The sequence below is a fragment of the Poecilia mexicana genome, unplaced genomic scaffold (assembly GCF_051168715.1).
Source record: "Poecilia mexicana isolate PSO_F unplaced genomic scaffold, ASM5116871v1 scaffold_21, whole genome shotgun sequence".
In the NCBI taxonomy this organism is placed as follows: domain Eukaryota; kingdom Metazoa; phylum Chordata; class Actinopteri; order Cyprinodontiformes; family Poeciliidae; genus Poecilia; species Poecilia mexicana.
This window is the reverse complement of record NW_028263390.1, coordinates 22,677,021-22,696,766: the sequence shown is the minus strand read 5'-3', so window position 1 is coordinate 22,696,766 and position 19,746 is coordinate 22,677,021. Positions and strand designations below refer to the sequence as shown.

Genomic DNA, 19,746 nt, shown 5'->3' with positions numbered 1-19,746 from the left:
AGGATAATATCTATGGTCTTCATTGTAGCCAATGCAGCCAATCAGCACCAAGGAAAATAAATTAGACTTCTGGATTGGCTGGTTTTCAAATGCTGGTCAAGCATTGTGCTTAGCTATTTTATTTTTTAGAATATATTTTAAATGCTCTACAAAAAACATTCAGTAAACAGACAAAAAACCCGAACCTGAACTAGTCGGGGTCCACTGTAGCGTCATTAAATATCCAAAATCTTTATTTTTAATGTTGTTTTTGCAGCCAAAGCTGCAGGGGCGATGTTATCCTGTTTCCAGTTATCAGACTTCAGGAAAGGGTTTTCGATGTGAATATTTGGCTTATTTGGTGAAAGTCATAGAAAAGCAGAACATGACCCTTTAAAGGTACCACTAGCTTAAACCGGTGCCAACACACAGAGGGACCGGGATGGGATTTCACTTGTGCTGCTAAACCTTTTACAGTTTTCCCCAAAAACAATGTTCTTGGGTTTCCTCACTCTTCCAGTGGGAAATATCATAAAACTGGCTCACTGAGATGGGCGAAATGAACCTTTAATTCTAAGAGACTGTGGTCAATGTTTAAGCCAGACACAAAACAGGTTCCTGATTCTAAGATTGATTGAGTTTATTTATTCCTTCTGCTTCATAGACATTGAAAATTACAAGAAAATGAGTTTTTATGTGCAGCTCTGTGGAAAACTCCCCACTGATTCCTCATTTTTCATTCTTTTTGCAGAGACATCACTGTTTTTCACCCTAAAACATTTCTTTCCACGTTCAAGCTGCCAGATTTAAAACTAACCTGGCAGGAGAAGCAAAGACTGACTGAGCCTCCGTTTGCGTTTGGTCGGGCTTTCTTTTTGTATTTCTCAAATGTAAAATGAAGCAGCATAAAGGTGGAAAAAGTCTGCTTATGTAACAATAAAGTGTATTTATTTAATCTTCACCCAAACAGCTGCAGAGAGAAATCAAAGATCAGTTTCCTAACAACACAGAAGTCTAATCTGGACCAAGTCCGTTTGGTCTTTCCCGTCTCATCCGTTCTGCACTCGGAGCTTCACAACGATCCGGACTGCAGCTTCCTGCATCCACACACAGAATGAGGCACATCGAACAGAGAGATCACTATTTACAGAGGATATGGCTCCACAAACAAACATCACAGTATTAAAAAAGACAACAGAACATAACAGCCCATTTCTCTCCGGCTCTTTCCCTTTTTACAGTCCGGCGGTTACATGATACAGTAGGATCGCATCAGCGTCTCTGACCACCCTGGAGCTCCAAACTGAAGCACCTCGTCATCCTGGAGACGCGTGGATGTGGAAAACTGGGAGGTTTTATGGGTCGTTTCTAACTTAGGGTTTGTTCCTGTGACTTGACGTGTCTCAAACTGATTCCAGGAGGGTTTCTGTGCTCTGCAGAGTTTGCAAAAGATCATTTGGTTCTAGTGAACACTCAGGAAGCAAAATTCACCCAAAGTATTCTGTCTTTGGTGAGGCTGAAGCTACATCAGAGTGAAAACTGCTGCCATATTTTGCGCTTCTTAGCTTATTCTGTGTGTATAAACAGATTATTAAAGTGATGATTAACATTCCTCTCTTTGAGTTTAACTGGAAAAGGTTTTTGTCTGCATGAGCAGCGGAGCTTCAGTCCTGAATGAATCCAGGAGGCATCATGTGGTCACTGCCAGATGTTTCCATAACACTTAAAGACATACTTACTGCCAGAAAATAATTTATACAATACAGAAATATGTCACCATATTAACCACCATTTAGCTCTCAACCACTCAGGAAATACAGAAAAGATTTTTGTATTACAGCTGCAATAGTAAATAAAACACATGCAGTCAAAAATGACCAGCAGTAGTTTGGGTTATTTAGCCGGTAAATAATTTCATCATGTTATGCATTTATTTATAAATGTCACAGCTTCAAATCAAATACACTGAGCTACATATTCAGCTTAACAACTACATATTTAACTAAATATTTAGCTTACAGGTGGCTTCATGTTTAGCCGTCTAAAATCAAGCATTTACCTGGCTAACCAAATGCTTAGCTTGAAGCTAAATACTCAGCTTGCTGAACATTTTGTTTGGAGCTAAATATTTAGTTGGTTGACTAAATGTTAAATATTTAGTTTTAAGCAGTGAATAAATGACTGAACAACATGGTGAACCTGTGAGTGAAATAATGTTTTTCTCCAGTTTGGCTTTATAAACCAAACTGTTGCTGTTCAGTTTTGACAGTGTGACTTTACAAACGGCACCATAACACCATGTCGCCCACATTTACAGTATTGGTGGTTTGACGACTGTTTAAACGATTTATAGTCTTTTATTGAGCTGATTTTGTGTGGAATATATAAGAGAAGAAAGTCTAAACGTTCATGGCGAAATGAGGTCCAGATATTTATTTCTAATTCATGATCTCAGCCTCATCTCAGTTAGATTTATGTAAATATTTATTATAATGAAAGCCCACCAGGAAAGACCCTCCATGCAGAGAGCAGGAGCCCTCAGCTGTGGACTCCCACCAAGCATTTTGAAAAATAATTTTTTTGCTTCTCACGGTTTGCAGCTGTTATATTTTTAATAATTTATTTTGCAACAGCCAGTTGTTTCTCTGGCCAGGAGACACTTTGTTCATTTGGTCATCAGAAAATCTTCTGTGTTGCATTAAAGCTGGTTTGGGGAATTATTGATTCTGTCATAATTTATAGAAATCTTGAGGACAGGATTAGATTTTAATGTCACTGATTCTGTTTTAATGAGCTGAACTTGAACAAATTTCTCAATCTAAATGATTTCCACATTGTAAAACTCCTACTACTTATACAATACCAAACAAACACATATAACACAAGAAAACAATAAAATAAAACATGTTCCTTAAGATTGTAGGTGCGTAATAGGACGGCGGAAAGGCTGATCCATTTTCCCGGGCGGAAAAGGAAACGTTCCAGAAGACGTTCCCGGTCAGATCTGCAAAGATTCCCCAAGCTCCTTTAGATTCAGAACAATCTCCTCTGGCAACAACAGAGGAACCTTAAACGCCTGAAGATGTTCCAGAACGAGGTGCATCCCAGGCTGAAAGCGAGTCGTGAATATTTACAAAGAGAAAAGGTCTTCCAGAAGCTGGAGCTGCAGCTCTAGAGCCGGGTGCAGTTGGCGAAACTGTCGGACATGATGATGTTTTTGTAGAAGTTGTCGGTGCGCGTGGAGCAGTAATCTCTCACCTTGTCAATCATCTGACTGACAGGAAGGATGGAGGAGGAGGAGGAGGAGGAAGAGGAGCTAGGCTCCACATCCGAGGAGGAAGAGGATGAGGAGACACACTTGGGGCTGGTCTGGTTGGAGAAACATTTGTCTGCAGAGAAAGACGGAAACAAGAGTTAGGAAGCAAATGTAAAAGCAGGGCAACGAGAATCACAAACCTGAAATAATATAATAATATAATAATAATAATATAATTTAAAGACTTATTCCACTAAAAAAAACACATCACGGTCTAAATTATGATAAAATCTATGCTTTCAAAATCAACCAGCAGTAAAGAAAGATCAGGACTGTGACTGAGGTCAGGATGTGTGACAGAAACAGAACAGATGAGCAGAGATGCTGGGCTTCACCCATGAAGCAGGAAGTAACATTCCCACTGGGAACGTTTCCACTGTTATGCAAGAAAATATGAAAAACCGCAAATCAGATCATGGCTCTCATTTAGGAGTCGTCAGAAAGACAACCTCTGGTTCTCACGGGTTTCGTGTTTTTTGCCTGCTTTCTGATGCTGAGGGTCTCAGACTCATGCAATACCTCAGACCACCACCAGGTGAAGAAAGAAACCGAAGGGTAATGAAGAACCACAAGTTAGTCTAAAATACTTGTTTCTGGAAACTGTGATAACATGCTGACCTCTAAGAGAAACTCTGTGGATCAGACCAGGAGGCAGTGAACAAATGATCAGCAATATTAGATCTGCATGTTGAAAGTGAAATAATCAGTCAGTGGAACCAGTGCTTTTAATCCATTTGGCTAAAAACAAGCCCATGCATCTTGCTGAAAACATATTTAAGCTACTTTTGAGTCATTTAAGTATGCTAAGATATTTGCACTAAAAACTAAACCAAAATACTGCCATTTAAAAACTGGCCTAGTAAAAGCTGACTGCTTACCACAAACCAGTTTGGTTGTTGCCTTTCTTTTAGAAAAATTCCCTCCTAAATGTGGCTTGTTGGTTTGAAGCCTTTGTTCTTCCAGAAGGGTCCAGTCCTGGAAGGTTTTGGATCCAGCAGATGAAACAGCCGAGCCAAGGGAAGCAGGCCTGCGTCGTGTCAAAGCTCAACAACAGCAGCCATCCTCATATTTGCTTTTCATTTTCCAGCTCCCAGAGCCGGTGCATGTACGGAGACAGAGGGATTACACCTCAGCCCCTCCGGGCTGGATGGGAAGCAGGGGATGGGTGTACACCATCAACAAGGAGTGTCAGAGGAATAAATTCTCTCTGCTGAACAGTTCTGATCAAACCGCCAGTAAAAACACGAGGAAAATGTCTTGGAACAGACTCTTTAACTCTTGTGAAAACCTTAAGAGCTTCTTTTTGTCTGAAGGAATGTTCTCGGCTCCACACGACACAGCTGGGGTCAGAGTTCACGCATGAAGCTAACAGACCGTTTCTACCGTCAAACAGAAATGGAAATGATGTGCTGCTGAAGGTGTAGGGGGTTCGTCCGGTAACCAGGAGGTTGACATCTTGGTCACGTTGCTGATGTGTAATTGGGCAAAACGCTTCATGTGCTGTCTGAACCTTAACTGGAGTCATAATCATGACCAAGAGGACAGGATTTCAGACAGAAGACAGGTCAGGAAGCAGACTGGGTGCCGTCATTTGAGTTATTAGGGGTCATTTTTATGAGTCCAAAAACCCTCAATGCATCTTTTCTGGTCTGGGATTCCCTGGGATGAGTTACAGCATAACTCATTAGGTCACTGAATTAAACTAACCACCGAAAGAGTCAGACTCATCTATCGATTCTCATCTAGTTAGGAAATAAACTCTTTAATTTAAAATATGCCCCACGTTTTATTTGATTCAAACAAAATTAAAACTGGCTTAAGAAGAATTACATGAAACTGGAATTGACAAGTTTTTGCACACAAAACTTATTTTTAATCAGCAGAGTGTCTACAAGTTTTATTTTCACAGTAGAAAGGAATCAGGTTCTTAGATTGAGAAGTTGATTTTTTTGTTTTATTTTAATAAAAAAGCGTTTGTGGTTCTTCCCTGTCACGTGGCCTGACAGGCAACGTTTAGCTCTAAAGGATTTCACCGCAGTGAGATCGTCCGTATTAAGGGTTTATGTGCTTTTGTTCTTTAACTATTAGAACCGTATTAGAGGATCTAACAGTTGATAGATTTTAATAGTTCTTGTGGTCTGAGTCCATCGAAAACATCCTGTGAAGCCAATCAAGACATTTTGGTTGGATACATGCATAAACAGGAGACCAGGTGCCAAAGTCAACATGATTATTGGGTGAATTTCAGCAGAAAACTCATTAGCATTCTCCATCTGTTTGCGTCTGTCTGAATTCGTACTAATAATGCTAAGTGAATGCATACCGGATCAACACCAGCTGCCTTTTCAGGTTTACATTTCTTGGGAATTTGTTGTGCAACAGGTGCCAAAGCAGTCAAGCTTAACAGACGCATCTCCGGCCAAACCAAGCACATTTAGTGTTCGCTGGGCCTCCTCCACTGCCAGCGTGATGCTGTCATACAGGCAGGGACTCAGTCAGAATCCTGCTGTGCAGAGAAGGAGATCTGCTGAACAAAGTCTTTACATTTACCTCAGAGGCCCGAATGTCACAGCCAGTTCAACGGGTTAAAGGCCTGAATCAGAACATTTGTAGCAGTTTTTATTGGATTAGGAAATTGTGGCTTGTGAAAAAATGGTGTGATACTGGAAAAAAGCAGATTTTATGAAATTAGGAAGGTCTAATAAATACTGTTTATTTGCTGCAGTTTGCACAAACTGACCCAGATTACAAAATGTGACCAACAGGTTCAGCTTCAGCATCAGAATTTGACAAACATGAAAACGTGGATCCATGCTGGGACATTTCATCAGAACTCGTAAAAACTGAGCGATATTTAACAGCTCCAGCCATGTGAGCGTCGTTGTAGAAAACATCCATCCGTCTGTTCATCTGTTTCCCTTTAATGATCACAGCGTACCAGCGCTGCAGCGACATCAACATTTACTGGACTCTGATCAGCTGAAGCTCCTCAGATATAGCAGGGAAACGACATGTGTGCAGATCTGATCATGTAGCAGAACGTGTTTTTAATCAGAACCATCAGGACATCAGATCAGACTGTCCTTCCTGCCTCAAATGTGACAAACTGCACAAAGAAGGATAACCTGGTTCTGTTTTACTGTCGGATCAGCCAAAAAGCTGACATGAGAACAGGAAGGCAGCACGCTACAGAGTTTGATTAAAATGATTTGAAAAGCATTAAATGAGCAATGTTTTTCAGTCTGTGTCCCCGGACTGCTGATCTGCAAGACTTCTGGAGACATTTTTTCGTTCCCATCGCTGCCAACAAAACGACAGAGGCGGCGGTTGGAAAGTTTTTCTGGTCGTGCTTGGAAGTTAATCAGGTGTTACTTCCAAAATTGTTGAGTGCTATTCCAGTGTGCTCATCTGTGGTTTATGAGGTTTAATCTGCGAAGTGGCTGAACGTTGACAGGTCTCCCATCCATGTGGAAACGGTAACAGGCCTCTGTGAATGTCCGACCGTAGATCAGCCAACAGATCTATACGTTACAACTCTGGTCAAACGGGACGAGTGACTCCGTCATAAATGGGTTTTAATGTGAGTTTTTCCTCCCAGGCGACCCAAAATGAGACAAACAGCAGCTAATTTGGCTACAAGAGGAACTTCTTCCTCATGACATGGATTGATCCAGCCTTAGGATTCCCAACAAACTCATCCTCAGAGATGCAAAGGAGTTTTCAGAGCAGATTTGGTATCTGCTCTATTTGGAAAATTGTGGGAAAATGTCCAAAAACTGCATACCTGAACTATGGTAATGGTATTTACGTCAAAGTGCATTGAGAATCACATTAATACATCTTTTCAGGTTTGGAAACTCCTTTGGATCCCCTAGAATGAGCTGCAGCGTTTCGGTGGGAGAGGAAAGTCTGCAGAACCCAATCAGAGAAACGCAGAGCTGCAAATGAAGAACGAGGGGCAACGAGGGATGGGAAATGTAAAAATCTTGATCTCACTTATCGATTCTCATTGAGTTAGGAAATAAGCTCTTTAATTTGAAACATGGACAAAATCAAAGCAGGTTTAAAAAATGAGAATAAAATAAGAATTCCTCATAAACGGTTTTTGTGCAGACAGATTTGCATGTTTGTCTTTTCAGGGTGTCTCCACCTGTGGATAAAGTCCCTCTCTAATTGTATTTATTGTCATTTAGTTCACATTTCACCGTTTTTTTGTGGTTCTGGGTCTCAGCATTACACTTTTACCCAAAACCATTCAGGTACATTTAAAATGTAGGGAAGAGGAAACTGACTGCACACAAAAAACGGTGCATCCTGTTATTTACACGTCAGAACACAGTTAATACATGTAGTATTTTTGGTACGAATTGCTTGCCGTATAGTTTCTCGCCACCTGACACCCTCCAAGGATAACGGATTATTTAGTGAGGCGGAAACTTCAAGGTGTTCAGGTTCTTCCAAGTGAAAGTCATCAGGTTGATGGAGCTGCGGTGTGGAAATGAAGATGTTCCGCGCTGGAAGAGAAGCTTCCTGAGACACTGACTACGAGAAAACATCGCTTAGCTCCAGAGGACCAGGAAGGTGCTGACCCGGTCTCCATGTTCTCCTACTTCAACCCAACTGTGTATTTGTGGAATGTGTTGGACAAACAAGCCTCTTCCAGCCCACCTGGTGATAAAAATCAGAGGCTCGGGTGTTAATCTGTTATTTCTGACTGTTGTGTGGCGATGCAGTGAAAAGGAAGCCCACCGTGTGAGCTGCCAAACCAGCGGCGAGCCGAGCTGGACTCGCTTCCTGTGCTGTAAAAATGCCAAACTAAAGACAAAACAGGAATTAAATCCTTCCCAGCTGTACAAACCGAAGAATTGTTCAAAACTGTCAGAAATTAAATCTTCTTACTTCACTCACGTCCACGATTAGCCAATAAAAGTGTTCTGGAAAGGCACACAGAGCCAAACGAAGTTTAGTGAAATTTATCACTGATAAATTACACCCATTGTGGGTGAAACAAAAATTATATGTTCATTTACATGAGGAAGCTGTTTAGAGAAAATTAGATAATGATAAAAACTTAATGCAAAGAAATACAACCATCTGTGCTCACTTAAAGTCCAGCTGAACTCACAAGCGGCCGCGAATTTCAGCTGTCAGACATGAAGTGGGAAAGATTTTAGAAGAGGTTAGAAACTCATCCACAGGTTTAATGGTCTGTAAAAACAGATGGACACGTTTTGAAGTTAAAGCACACATTACTTTCTGCTTGAAACACTTTGCTCCTGTCAACTGAGTGGATTTGGTGATTATTCCTTAGGTTGTGCCAATAAAACCCAAAGTACAAAGAGGTGGTGCAAAGTGTACCAGAAAGGAACTCAAATAGCAAAAATAACCTCCATTAAATCAATAAATATCAGAAAATTAGGAAATTACACCGCTTGGTTTTGGTCCTACTAGTACCCCACAATATTTATCCCAAATTAAACATCCTCATTATCTAACTTTAAATTGACTGAAAGGTTTTAATAAACTCCCAAATCTCTGTTTGTCTTCAGTAAAACCAGGAAAGGCAGGCAGGCTGAATATGTGTAGGCAGCAACCAACGACTTAAAGAAGATTTTTGTTTTGTTCTCATTGTAAGAGAATCCGATTTGATGACTTCATGAAATCATTTCTACCAGCAAGATGTCAGTTAGAGCCTTATTTTGCAGTAATACATCATGTTTCATTACTGGTCCAAATGCAAACAAATAAAAGTGAACACAGTTTAATTAAAGTTTTATGATAATAACTTATGGATCATAATCTTCGTTTTAGGCTCGTTTGTCAGATTAACAGCAACTTTGGAAAATTCTCAGTTAAAAGAACTTTTGGGTCACAACAATTAAAATTAAACATTTTAATTTAAATAATGACAGATGTTTGTTAAAGAAATAAGTTGTGAATCATTTTAGAGTCAAAACACAAAATTGGTCCCAGATCTGTCCTTCTTAAAGAAATGTTTACAGTTTCCTATATTTTGTCGTGAGAAATGATTTGGTCTGTTCTGATGGACCCGTCTGGATGTTTGTCCTACTTTATGTAAAAATACTAAAGTACCAAAGACAAAAAAATTAATATTTATTGTAAAAAAGATTTTTTAACCTTTAAAGTTAGAATGAAGTCATCTGCAGCAACATTTCAGACTAAAGTTTAGTTGTTTATCTGCAGATTAAGCTGCGTTACGGTTTGGCGGCTCATGAAAGAATCGCAGAAATGATTGAAATGCTGCAGCTTTGGTGGAGTTTGGAGAACAGATGTTTCATGTGATTCCAGCCAATGAGAGCCAGATCAATTCACTCCCACTGGAGTTTATTTCATCCCAACATGTAAACAATGTTTGACGTCTTTCACATTTGGTGTTAATTCTAAACAGCAAACCCACATGATCAGTGACTGACTGATACGAAGCACATTAGGCTGTTATTAAGAATCCATAACAGCAAACTATTGAGAGAAAACCAAAGCACACCACACATGTTAGCAGAGATGCAGACTGGCAGTGGGCGTTTGTTTCTGCATCCCGGGACGCTCTGAGCGGGTGGAGTTTGGTTTTCAAACCCTTCAAAGCGTCTCGGGTTGGAAACAGTGTGACATCACAGCGAGCAGCCAATCACAACACACTCAGCGGGCGGCATTTTCCCAAAACGTCTGATTCAGGACTTTTCATCCTGTGTAAAGGTGAATCTGAGGATTTGCATAATTCAGATTCACTCAGAGGCGTTTTGGGAAACCTGAAGCGGATCACATGACATCATCTTTACCTCTGCAGGTGGTTTCCTCCTGTTAATGCTTTGATGAGCTTTCTACACACCAGACACAGACACACACACATGAGAACTTGCAACAAAATGAACAGAACAATGACTGTTTGCACACACAGTCTGGAAACAGGGACTCAGGCGGCCTGGTTCCGATTTGATTGTTCTTAACAATCATCTACTTACAAAGGAACAACTGCTGTGATTTTTCCACTAATTCTAGCGAGGTACAACGAACGAACTAGAGGAAATAAAAGGCTTAATTTATCATTAGCAAAGTTTACTAGTTAACAGCGTTAATGGACGTCCACAGAGGCTGTTTGTCTTAGAACAATGAGATGCGGGTGTTGGTATTCTGCCTCAGCAGACAAAAGACCTCTTATAGTTAGGACTTTCCAGATGGCACCTTAGAAACAGGAAAACGGCGAGGATTGATATTTACAGTGGAGAAACAAAAGGATGATGTGCTGGATCAGACTAAACTGGACTGAGAACAAGACTGTGTGGAAATGGTTTTAATCGGATTAATAATTCATTGCTAGGAGGATGGGGAGAATAAATGGGACTAATAGAGGGAAGCAGTGTGACGACTGCTGAGGAAGATGAGTGGGATGAAAACAGAGCCAAGAATAATGAAGAGGATGAGTGGGATAAAACAGATGAAGAATAGAAACCAGAAAACATTGGATGAAAGAGGGATTATATAAAATATGATGGGAGGGATGATTGGGATGAAACAGGTTGAAAAAACATTAAGGAATACGATCAAGTTGGGTCACAGAGGATAACAGAGGATGAGTGGGATGAAGCATTTTAAGGAGAAGAGAGAAAGGTGACATAAGGTGACAGAACGAATCTGAGTCCTTAAGGATGATGAAGAGGATGAGTGGGATGAAAAGAATGATGAGCGGGTCCAACATGCAAAGAACGGAAAGAAAAATCTGTCAATGACAAATATGACGATGATAAAAATGACAAGGAGGATAAAAGGGTTGAAAAATATGTTGTGATTAATGATGAGAAAAATGAGGTAAAGAATAATGAGGAATAATGAGGAGGATGAGTGGGATGATTCACTGCCGGAACTTATTCCCTGGCCTTTTTCCTTCTGATACAGTTTCTGATCGACTTTGGTTGAAGCCCCCATGCATCGTGTGTAAAATTATTTTTCTTACAAGGTTTAATTTTCTGTTTCTGACATTTTATTTTTGTAAAACTCGATCGGTTATAAAGACTAGACAGAAAAGCAGAAACGTCCCCCCAATAGGACTCTACAAAGGTTGGTAAACTATTGTTCACTGTAGCTTTAAAGACCAAAGTCCGACTGTGTGAACTTTGATTCCTTCCCTTGTTTCCAGACCTTAAGGTTGAAGGAAAAACTTTTATATCTGAGCTCATTTTCTCACAGCAAGACGTTCATTTAGTAAACTACTGTGTTCAGAGTTGTTCCAGGTTCTTACAGTCCTGTTTGATCTGTCAGGCATGAAAACACTTTCATGTGGGGTTCTCATTAGCCAGGCGTCTCACCTGTGTTCCTGTTTCGCTTGGAGAACGGTGTCAGTGTGGCTTTAGCCTTGGAGGTCCAGTTGATGGTGCTGGAGCCGAAGGAGCTGGAGGACAGCGACTTGGCCAGGTTGTCTGAGCTCACCTTCTTCGTGTTGTTGGTGGCCGTTTTACTCCAGTCTGCAGGAGCGAAACAGAACCAGTAAGCCACCATCACTTCCACATTAGTTCTCATCAGATGATTACCTGGAGTAGAAATTATTTTTCCAGGCACATGGAGCCAATTTATAGCATGATCAAGTAACTGTGTTACCTTCAGTTGTTCTAAAAGTGATATGTATGTCAAATATGACTTCCTGATTTCACAAATTGAAAGTGGGGCTCTGTCTCTTTAAAAACTCCAGGAAGTCATCACAACTTGGCTCCTCTATTTACCCTTTAGCAATGTTTTCACCAGCGTTTCACTGAGAATCAGCTCCTATAATGAGCTCAGTTCCACCTGGTGTTTGCTAATTGCTGCTGGCTAGTCTGAAGGAGCTGAGTGGGGAGGGCAGATGGACGCTGCAGCTCTGAGGAGGAGCTGCTGTGTCCACTCAGGCATTTTGGACAGGAATTAAGGTAAAACTTCAGGTATGTTGGTGATGAGTGAATTGATTTATAACATGATGTAAAGCTCAAAAAAGTAGATTTTTCACAATGCTGTCCCTTTAAGGGTGTTGACTTTGGGGTTGTGTGCAAAATGAAACATTTCTGTGTAAATGTGTCTGATTCTTGGACCGGTCCTCTTTCTCTGGTTACAGTACAGGTCGGTTGGCGTCTACGTCGTTCAGATCCCCGATCGACAAACACAACAAATATCGAGGCTCCGCCCACTTTAGTGGAAGCTTCAGTTCGTCTTTTGTTTCCAGATTTTTGTCAACCATCTAATTCTGTTGGTCTGCAGACTGAATGCTTCCTGACCACATTAATCATCAATTACCCTATTCAAACAGATCAATATCCAGGTGGTTAGGTACGGTGGGAGATGTGTGATGCTTTGGGTCTGTTTCTCCTCCAAAAGAGAGAACATTGTTACAGTCCATGAAACCTGCACACTGCAGCATATATTCAATAAAAACCAGACAGAATCTGAAATTTGAAGATAGAAACATAAGTCTCCAGACCCAAATCCTCAAAGAAAAGAGTGGAGAGAAGAGAAGAAGAGAGAGCAGGACTCTCCAGAGACGTCCTGAAGGAGTTTGTCCTGAAGTTGTTGGTTTGGTCCCGCTCCTTGGGCAAGGCGTTTCATCTGCACCGGCGGCGCCCGGCAGCCAGGCTTCTGTCAGGCAGCTGTAGCTACTATCCAGTAGCTCACCCCCAGCACCATGTGAATGAGACGTAGAGTGAAGTACTTTGGGGTCATGTTCAAGTACAGGCCGTTTACCGTTTACCATGATCAAAGATCAAAGATCCCTCTCTCTGTGTGCTCCAGTTTTGGACAAATTGAGTCAATGAGTGGAAAGTTTCGGTAATGTGGAAACAGCTTTTGTTTTACGTCCAGCTGAGACGCCCAACAGGTCGTTGTTAACTTCGCTGTGTTCATCCCACACACAGGCAGGACAGGAACACGACCGTGATCCTGGCTGAAGGAGGAATTCCTCATTTCTAAGGCGATGACACACAAAGTTCATAAGGAATTTTTTCAGTATGAAGTCAAACTTCATGTTGGATGTTCACAGTGTTGTTGAGTACAGCGTCCTCAGATTGACTGCACCTGGAGGACATTCCTCTCCCTGAGAGACGGCTGCGTTTTATCTGCTTTTATTAGCTGCAGAGCCGAGGTGACTTAGGTTTTATTAAACTGTCCTTCCTTTGTTTTTCTCACAGCTCTGTGAACCTGGCAGCAGCCAGGCAGACAAATCCGAAGGGCTTCCTGTGGGGAAGAGAGGCAGGTAGACGGACGGATACCTGAGTTTTCTGAGAGCCTGTAGGGGCCACAGCAGAGGTATCTTCTCCACTGCTTCTGCACGTTTTCCTTCAGAGCGCAGTGGAAGATAAATATGAAGAGACCTGAGAGGAAATGAGATCAGACAAGAACATTTCAGGTTGAAACTTTTACTGAAGCGACTTTTTATCATGTCTACTGAACATTAAGCAAATTTTAGCCTGAATAAATGAGGAGGAGCTGCAGTACAATCTGAACAACCAGATTATAAAAATAAGATATTTTTTCACATGAGACCAAAGAGCCAAAAGATATGGATGGATGGATGATGGATGGATGGATGATGGATGGATGGATGGATGATGGATGGATGGATGATGGATGGATGGATGGATGATGGATGGATGGATGGATGATGGATGGATGGATGGATGTATGGATGGATGGACGGATGGATGGATGGATGGATGATGGATGGATGGATGGATGATGGATGGATGGATGGATGATGGATGGATGGATGGATGATGGATGGATGGATGTATGGATGGATGGATGGATGGATGATGGATGGATGGATGATGGATGGATGGATGGATGATGGATGGATGGATGGATGATGGATGGATGGATGATGGATGGATGGATGGATGATGGATGGATGGATGGATGATGGATGGATGGATGGATGTATGGATGGATGGACGGATGGATGGATGGATGGATGATGGATGGATGGATGGATGATGGATGGATGGATGATGGATGGATGGATGGATGATGGATGGATGGATGGATGTATGGATGGATGGACGGATGGATGGATGGATGGATGATGGATGGATGGATGGATGATGGATGGATGGATGATGGATGGATGGATGGATGATGGATGGATGGATGATGGATGGATGGACGGATGGATGGATGGATGGATGGATGGATGGACGGATGGATGGATGGATGGATGATGGATGGATGGATGGATGATGGATGGATGGATGATGGATGGATGGATGGATGATGGATGGATGGATGATGGATGGATGGATGGATGATGGATGGATGGATGATGGATGGATGGATGGATGGATGGATGGATGGATGATCAAACTTGAGCCACTGAAATCCCCTCAGGTTAAAATAATTTTTTCCTCCCTCATTTGAACCCTGAATGTTTAGATGCTCTAAAGTCATGAGCCGTCGGTTCGGTTCGGTTCGGAAACGGCCGTCTGGACTCAGGACCTTGCAGGGAGTTGAAGATGGTGAACAGGTAGGTGAAGGTCAGGTAGACGGGTCCCCAGGCGAACAGAGCGAAGCCCCAGGTCATCCCGAGCAGGAAGGTGAGGCTCACCACGCTCCGCAGGTTCCGAAGAATCTGGACCACAGTGGAGGATTTAACAATTTAAACATTTCAAATGAAACCTTCAAACACATCCTGGACACATTAATCTCATCACCAAAAGCTGATTTGACTGAAAGATGTTCAGTTTTATGTATTGAGCACGGACCTCTTCTCGCAGAGTGCGGTTGCTGCGCTTGCCGTTGCGGCCGCAGATCTGCATCATCACCACGATGAACATGGCCACGTTGAGCAGGAACATCAGGCAGAAATAACCAACGCAGGTTGTGTAGAAAACGCTCTTCTCCTTGATCCAACACCTGAGAGGAAACATGCAGTACAGGAAACATCTGCTAAGTCTGTGGCTGCTGCAGTGAAGTCCCACCGTGGTTTACCTTCAGTAAAATTCAAGTTTAGAGGAAACAATAACTTCTACAGCAATAAAAACTTCATTTAAATGTTCATTTACAACACACTCTGGATTTTACCAGACAGGTTACAGCTCCAAATATGGTGGTCTTACATCATTGCTGAATCATCGGTGTGGTTATTCAAGACGCCGTAATAGTCTTTATTCGCCGTGACAACGATTCCCACCAGCACTGCAGGTAAACCTGGAAGAAAGCGCAGAGGAAAACTTTTACTGTTTAGGATCTCTGGATGCGTTTCTGACGCCGGCCTGATTGATGCATCGCCTCCATCCTAAACTCTGTTTTTCTTCCATCGTCTTCTGGATGTTTTTGGAGTAGCTCAAAGTGAACAAATCCTTCCTCCCTGATGTTTTGGTGAATGCAAATAACTCAGAGCCTAAAAGCTTTCAGTTGACATTTGGGCTCCTCCATCCACTCTGTGCTGGTCCATCCATCTATCTCTGCTTTTCAGCTTGCAGTGCATCCCATAAAAGGCCTTCCCCAGTTTCTAATGTTTCCAGTTGTTCTTCCAACTTTTAGACATTCCTGCATTGATGAGATGGAGCCATGAAAAGATCCAGGTGTCATTAGTCCCAATCTTCCTGCAAAACGTCTCAGCTGTCCAGCAGAACAGGTTCCTGTTGCAGATCAGATTCTGAACTCTGCAGTGCAGAAGACATCTCCTCTTCTTCGCTGTTGGAATGCCAGGTTTTAAACTCATATTTTTAGATTTATCAATTAATTTTTTAAATGCAAAGCAAAAGTTTTTCTATTTATGAATTTATAGGAGAAAATGGGAAATGAAAAACGCAGACGGATGTTTATCAGTGATGTCCAAAGTCGGTCCTCAGAGGCCGAAATCCTGCATGTTTCAGGTCTTTTCCTGATTCACCTGCAACAGGTGATGGTTCAGAAACAGGCCTGGAGGAACCAGGACTGGACCGGGGCACTCAGGGATCAGGTCAAAGCTGAACTGGCCTCTTCATCCAAGAGTTTAGAAACAGTTTAAATGGCACTGCAGCAAATGGAGTTTTGTGTTTTTCTTTGTTGAGACTTTCAGTGACAAATTTATACCTTTAACAGAAAATTTCAGGTTAGAAATAAATGTTTTTCTTTTATCAGCTTGTGATTTTTTGCTGTCATTTTAATGTCAGTAGAACAACACATCTTTACCAACTCTACTGAAAAACAGACAGTCACACTCAGTTAAATGGGATAAATATAGTTCACAGTTTTTAAGGCAGTTCTGGAAAGAAAACCACTAATAGCTGCGTTTCCATTAACCACATAGTTATACTAATATGAAATATAAAATACATTCGGTTAACAAAAATACATCAGTTTAGAAAACAAAGCAGTTTCTTGCTAAGTTTTTGCACTAGCATGAGGGGGACAAAAGGTTTGGACGTCATATAACTCCAAGAATCAGCACCGGTTGGTCATATCTCAACTTTCAATGAGTTGTAAATGAACCATAATCCTATAAAACACAAAGCGCTCACCCCATCCCACGATGCAGAACTTGAGGATGTATCTGCGTATGTAGGTGTTGAAGACTTTGACCAGAGCGATGTACATGTGCACCGACTCCAGGCCCATCCAGGTGAAGGACGTCAGCAGGAAGTAGTGCAACAGGACGGCTGCAGAGATGCACAGCCCCTCGCTGTAGACCATACTGGCGAGCCAACCGTCCAACAGGAACACGATGTTGAGGAACAACAGCGACGTGCTCAGGTTCATCAGGATCTTTGACGGATAATCCCGTCGCAGTTTCCTGGGAGGATGGAAAAAAGAACGTTTAGTTGATTCTCTGAATGGTGGATATAACTCCAACCACTGAATCACAGCGACTGGACTCACTCGAAGGCGATGTAGGTGAGCAGCGTGGCAGCCGAGCAGATGGCCGAGATGCCGCAGCCAATGTAGGACAGGAACGTCAGGACCTTCTTGTTCTCTGGATCGATTCTAAAGGAAGTCTGGGAAATGTCCTGCAGGGAATCAGAGACACAGAAAACTCTTCAGGATTTCTTTTCACTGCTGGTTTATTTTCCAGGCTCGACTTGGAACACAAACAGAACCTGATCTGCCTTTGTGAGTTTAGTTGTTTTGCTCATTATTTTTAGAAACATTTCTTAGCTAAATCACTTTCATGGTAGGTTTGGACATTGAGATGTTTTTCCACCTTTGCTTGAACCAAAACACTGAGTTTGAGACATTAAATGACCTCCAGAATCCACTTGAATGTTCTCAAACGTCATCACTGGCCAGGAAAATGAAAGATGTGATTTTGTTTTCAGAATGAAGTCTGAGGTTAGCCGAAGATAAGATTTATATGCTCACAACGTTAACTCTGACCTCTGGCTGCAGCATCCCAGCAGGACTTTTCTTTTTGTTTGTTATGTTCATGTTTGTTTGAGGAAACAGATGTGAATGTGAACAGCGACGTCTGATGGATCCCAGTCTGTGAGGCGTCTCACCATCAGGATGCCGAAGTGGGTCAGGTGGTTGCAGAGGCAGATGGTCCTGCTGGAGGTCGATTCTTTAGAAACGCTGCAGCCGCGGTTATTCCAGCCTCCATCGCCCCCTGGTGGCGGTCAAACAGATTAAAGCTGCTGATTAATTTATCATTATTAAATAAAATTATATACATATATTTGAATATTTCAGAACAACCTTGTGACCTGAAGCAGAAAAGAAACTGCAGGATAAAACTGAAGTGACTCACTGTTCATGCTGAAGTCCCAGAAAACACATTTCCTACGCGACGACCCCTGATAGGAAACAGGGAAGAAACAGCTCAAAAATAGAACAACATTTTCATTTATGCTCCAAACCTGAAGGGAAAAATATCTGAAAAACACACTGAGAGAGAATATTGATAAATAAAAAAAGAGTTGAATTTAAATTAAAAAAGAGAAAATCATAATTTTAAAAATTAGATGAGACATTAAAATCAAACCAAATAAATTACTGAAGAAATAAAAGAAAATATATTTTAGGAATTTAGCTTGAAAATATTCACAATGATTAAATCAATCACCTGAAATATAAAACTGAACAAAAAAATCCCAGTAAAATTATAAATTCTGATTGAATGAAATAAAAACCAAAACTGATCCATTATTAATTAAAATAAACAATTAGAGCATCAAATTAAAACTAGACAAAAAGAATACACATTCAGCTCTAATAACATAAATAAAGTGTAGAAAAGCAAAACAAACAAAAACAATATCTGAGAATAAAATAAAGGCAACTAGCATGAACATAATTAAAACACTAACAATGGAATAAAATACAAATTAAAATTAATTCTAATAACTCAAATTTTGTAGCCAACTGGTTCAGAATATAATATTTGTAAAAAAGAAAAAAAATCACAAGAAATATTTAAAATGATAAAAGTATAAACAGGGTAAAAAATAAAGAAGCATAAAAATAATTGCAGTAAGTAAATGACATTTAAATGCACCTGATCAGACAGATGTGCGATCTCGATCTTCACCGGATCCTGCAGGTCCGTGATGGAAATGTTCCCGACGCTGCTGGCCACCACGTAGCTGTTCAGAGACAAACCTTTCTGCTCTTTCTGGGGACGAAACACAGAGACACGTGACCTGCTGCTCCCCTCATCCTCACCGATGAAGCTCAGCCCTGCCATCCTACCATGAAGAGGCTGGGGCTGCTGAAGAACATGAAGTTGATCCTGGACAGAGACGAGCGGCTGAAAACGTCCGCAGAGACTCCGGAGAGCAGCGAGGCGGGAAGCGTGACCTGAGCCAACGGGTTGGCTGTCCGGTCGAACTCGATCTGACACAGGAAGGACTCAGTTCAGCTGATTGGTTTCATTTAAAAGGGACAGAAATACAATAAAAACAACATATAAACCTATTTTAAGAGGCTTTTCTCATTATGTTGGTTTAGAAGAAAGAAAACAAAACAGCACTTTGCTAATTAAAAAAAGAAATCAGCACTTTGGAAGAGGATTGATGAGGAGAAGGTGCTCTTCCTGCGGGGACTGGCCCAGTTACCTGGGGGTCGGTGGAGTTTGGAGGGAAGAAGGCGCTGAATGACGTCCCGTTGAACGATCTGGAGTCGAGCGCCAGGACGCCCAGAGCCAGGTTTTTAGAGTTGATGTGCACCGACGCACCATCAAACTCCACCTTCTTAGCCAGTTCGTCCACAGCTTTCAGAGCTCTGGAGGAGAAAAGGTCAAATCTGAGTTTCCTCAGCAGAGGCGTGTGGATCTGGTCCAGCAGCCCGGATGATACGATCAGGAAGACGTACATGTTGGACGCTTTCTCTGAGCTGACCATGACGTTAGAGATGATATGGACGACTGATTCGGCCACCGCCGTGTCGATCTTGGCGACGCTGACCAGTTCCTGGACCTTCGTCACGACCTGAGAGACCTGCAGCCCAAAAGGAAGGAAAACAAACAGCTGGTTGGGTTTATTCTCATTATGATCCTGATGAGT

General features: G+C 41.7%; 1 protein-coding gene across 6 annotated transcripts in view; it reads right to left on the bottom strand.

Moving 5' to 3' along the window:
• Positions 1 to 601: 601 nt before the first annotated feature.
• The window catches only part of adgrg6 (adhesion G protein-coupled receptor G6), a 65,809-nt gene continuing 46,664 nt past the window's right edge, over positions 602 to 19,746 (bottom strand). For 5 of the 6 annotated variants that reach the window (XM_088002293.1, XM_014968039.2, XM_088002294.1 and 2 more), the window contains 14 exons: positions 19,556 to 19,680; positions 19,300 to 19,465; positions 18,935 to 19,078; positions 18,741 to 18,857; positions 17,994 to 18,039; positions 17,746 to 17,852; positions 17,129 to 17,256; positions 16,771 to 17,042; positions 15,382 to 15,472; positions 15,028 to 15,178; positions 14,762 to 14,894; positions 13,540 to 13,641; positions 11,617 to 11,772; positions 602 to 3,368 (listed from right to left, as the gene is read on the bottom strand). In XM_088002293.1, coding sequence (XP_087858419.1) covers positions 3,151 to 3,368; positions 11,617 to 11,772; positions 13,540 to 13,641; positions 14,762 to 14,894; positions 15,028 to 15,178; positions 15,382 to 15,472; positions 16,771 to 17,042; positions 17,129 to 17,256; positions 17,746 to 17,852; positions 17,994 to 18,039; positions 18,741 to 18,857; positions 18,935 to 19,078; positions 19,300 to 19,465; positions 19,556 to 19,680 — 1,956 coding nt within the window. In that variant the 3' untranslated portion in view covers positions 602 to 3,150. Of the gene's footprint in view, positions 3,369 to 10,092; positions 10,135 to 11,616; positions 11,773 to 13,539; positions 13,642 to 14,761; positions 14,895 to 15,027; positions 15,179 to 15,381; positions 15,473 to 16,770; positions 17,043 to 17,128; positions 17,257 to 17,745; positions 17,853 to 17,993; positions 18,040 to 18,740; positions 18,858 to 18,934; positions 19,079 to 19,299; positions 19,466 to 19,555; positions 19,681 to 19,746 lie in introns of all 6 variants that reach the window. The other variant, XM_088002295.1, reaches the window with a different exon arrangement.